Source organism: Dipodomys ordii, unplaced genomic scaffold, assembly GCF_000151885.1.
Source record: "Dipodomys ordii isolate 6190 unplaced genomic scaffold, Dord_2.0 Scaffold216, whole genome shotgun sequence".
NCBI classification, from domain to species: Eukaryota; Metazoa; Chordata; class Mammalia; order Rodentia; family Heteromyidae; genus Dipodomys; species Dipodomys ordii.
Genome location: NW_012267432.1, coordinates 544239 through 547646, shown reverse-complemented (window position 1 = coordinate 547646; position 3408 = coordinate 544239). Strand labels below are relative to the sequence as shown.

The 3408-nt window shown below is 37.5% G+C and overlaps 1 protein-coding gene across 1 annotated transcript; it reads right to left on the bottom strand.

The window, feature by feature from the left end:
• Window positions 1-2094: 2094 nt before the first annotated feature.
• LOC106000362 (olfactory receptor 52N2) lies at window positions 2095-3051 on the bottom strand. Its single transcript, XM_013035616.1, has one exon. It carries the CDS (start codon window positions 3049-3051, stop codon window positions 2095-2097), a length of 957 nt encoding a protein of 318 aa, XP_012891070.1.
• Between the last annotated feature and the right edge of the window lie 357 nt (window positions 3052-3408).

The window sequence follows — 3408 nt, the reverse complement described above, 5'->3', positions numbered from 1 at the left end:
ATTCTACTATCCCCTTAAAATCTTTATTCACTAAGTCTGAAAGGCATTTACAAACTTTTACAGATTTCATGAAATTTGTACTCATCTTTGCTGTGTAATCATCATAGTATCATTTTATATTAATCATTCCATTTTGTTTTATATCCTCTACTAGACCAGGAATCCAATACAGATTTTTGGTAATCATTTAATGTCTCAATAAGTGATCTGGAGCTAGACATACAGAGGATAGTAAGAAAAATGAAGACTACAAAAGAATCAGATTTGAAGCTAGTAGCTCATAAAATAGCACAATTTATTAAATGGTTTGTACGCACCAGAAACAATGTTATCTACTTTTGTTTTGTCACTAAGATATTTAATTGGTAGGATAGATACTTGCCATAAGTTTGTGTTGCCACACTTGAAAATAATGTACAGATTGACAGAGAGTTTCTCGTCTAGCAAAGCCTAGTCACTAGAAATTAAAAGACAGAATTTAAACCTTGGGACTAGCCAAATCTAAACTTGTGGGATATTTTCTCTAATTTTTTTTCTATAAACCTACTTCTTATGTGTTGTGTTCATTTTAAAATTACCTCTCCCTCATTCTTTCATGTATGTTCCACTACATGTCTTCTTGCCAGCATATACATTCTCAGGAGTCTATCTCACTATTCTTAAACCAAAGTATAACTTATGCTATCAACCAAGTAAGGATCTAAAGAAAATGAGTGAAGGAGTGATCAAATGAATGAAATATTTTTGTGTGTATATATATATATATATATATATATTACCTTACACGAGTAAGGTAATAAGTACATTTCCTATGAAGCATTGTTACCACCTCCTTTGTTTTTCCCTTTCCTTCCCCACCTCCCCACTCCCTTGAAGTTGTAAAGCTCATTTTCAACATAGTGTCTTGTACATCTCGTTGTTACAATGGGGCATCCTGTATCCTTATTTCAACATTTTGTTAATTCCTTTCTCCTCCCCAAATCAGAAAAATGTATTTACAAGATGCAGTGTACCAGAATCAAATACAGTGAAAACCTGTTTTCTCTGTATTTGATGTTGGTATAATTTGGGGAGCGGAAGGGAAGAAACAAATTGTTTAAATAGGGATACAGGTGGACCCATTGCCACAATGAGATGTACAAGATGCTATGTTGAAAAACGAACTTTACAATTTAAGCAGAGGGGGGAGAATGTAGTTGTGGAGATGGGAGGAAAGGAATGGTAGGGGAAAAACAAAGGAGGAGGCAACAATGCTTGATGAGAAATGTACTCATTACCTTGCACATGTGATTGCAACCCTTCTGTACAGTATTTTCACAATAAAAAACATTTTGAAAAAACAAGGGTTATGCCATGAGTGAAGAACATAAAAAAGAAACAAAAAAATCACATGGTACATTATAAATACATTAAAAACAACAGCAAGAAAGATAAAACCACTTGTGTCCCTATGTTGGGAAATGAATGAAATATTAAACATACTGGTCATTTAGTGCTTTTACTTATTTGATCAATAACATGACAAATACCTTTTAGAGATCCAGTTACCACAGAAGTCTCAAGTTGAGGTTAAACAATACAATAGAACTTTCATACATTCTGTGATGAATTTTAGATTTAAAGAGTAAAGAAATAAAAATTAAAATTGGGAGATTTCAAAAGTACCTAACTCTAACTTGTTTTGAAAAAAATTACAACAATATGGGCCCAGGTATTCCATGGTAATGGTATGATCTATCTTACTAGACTTTGTCATTAATGGGAAGGAAATGATTCCTTCTTCTTACTATAGTCTCTTCTCTTTATACAAAATATACAACTGAACACCAAGCCTACTTTTCACATTTATTGCCTTTCTCCTCTTTCTATGTTTATTCCCTATCAAACATTATGAAAATATAAGCTCTAAAAGAAAAAAATATTTTTTAAAAAAGATCCTGCATTCTTTATTTTCAGATGTATCCTCACACTTGCATTGATTTCAGAAAATCTGCACCTCAGGATGATTTAATACCATTTCCATTCATATCGTTTATGCCTTCATTTTCACTAGCCTCATCTCAAACAATGTGTGAGTTTCATTATTCATTTGTCTTAGGAAATGCCAAATTTGTCTCCAAATAAAAATTTGATGACACCTTCCCGAATCTGCTTGGTCTTGACCCCATAAACAATTGGGTTCATGGTAGGAGGCAGTAGCAGGTAAAGGTTGGCCACAATAATGTGTATGTGATGGGGAATGCTCTGCCCCCCAAAACGGTGAGCAAAAAAAGTGAAAAAAGCAGGTACATACGTGATCACAATAGCACAGATATGAGATGTACAGGTGCTGAAGGCTTTGTGCCGAGCATCTGATGAAGACAGGCTCACCACAGCTCGTAAGATCATAGTGTAGGACACTGAGATACAGCAGATGTCAAAGGCACCAATCAGGAGTGCAGCCATCAGACCATAGATAGCATTGACCTTAACATTGCCACAGGATACCTTGGCCACAGACATATGGTCACAGTAGGTATGGGGGATAACGTTTCCCCGGCAATAGGGCAGGCGCTTGGTGAGGAAAGTGAATGGGATGATGAGTATGACACTCCTCAAGAAGGTGGCAAAACCTGCCTTGGCAATCACAGGGTTGGTGAGGATGGTGGCATACCGCAGGGGGTAGCAGATGGCCACGTACCGGTCCAGGGCCATCAGCATGAGCACCCCGGACTCCATTCCAGTCAACATATGCACAAAGAACATCTGTGCCAGGCAGGCATTGAAGTTAATCTCCTTGAGGTTGAACCAGAATATGCACAACATGTTGGGCACAGTGGTGGTACACAAGGTGACATCAGTGAAGGACAGCAGGGCCAGGAAGTAGTACATGGGCTTGTGCAGTGTTTCCTCGTGGCCGATGAGGTAGATGAGCCCACAGTTTCCCACAACAGCAATGATGTACATGAGGAGGAATGGGAGAGAGATCCAGATGTGTGCAGTTTCAAGCCCTGGAATACCATTCAAGATAAAGAATGCTGGGGTCAGGCTGGAGCTGTTGGCTCCAGACATAGTGGCTGGCGGGAGGACAGCATGTTATATTCTTTGACAGTGGCAATCTCCTGGATCACAACATAAAACAAAAGTAAGTAGAGGGTTTAAAAGCAAAAGACAATGGACAAATGTAACTGTGGTATTCACCAGGCACTATGTTGAAAATGAACCATGCCGCTTGTGCGTAAGGACAGGAGCGAAAAACTGGGATAGAAAAAAGGAAGGGGATGACATTGTCCAAAAAGAAATGTATTCTTTTCCTAACTTACATAACTGTAACCCTTTTGTACATCAGCCTTGTTATAACAATAAAAAACTATTTAAAATCCCCACAAGCAAAAGATAATAAATAAAAATGAAATTTCTATAACACGT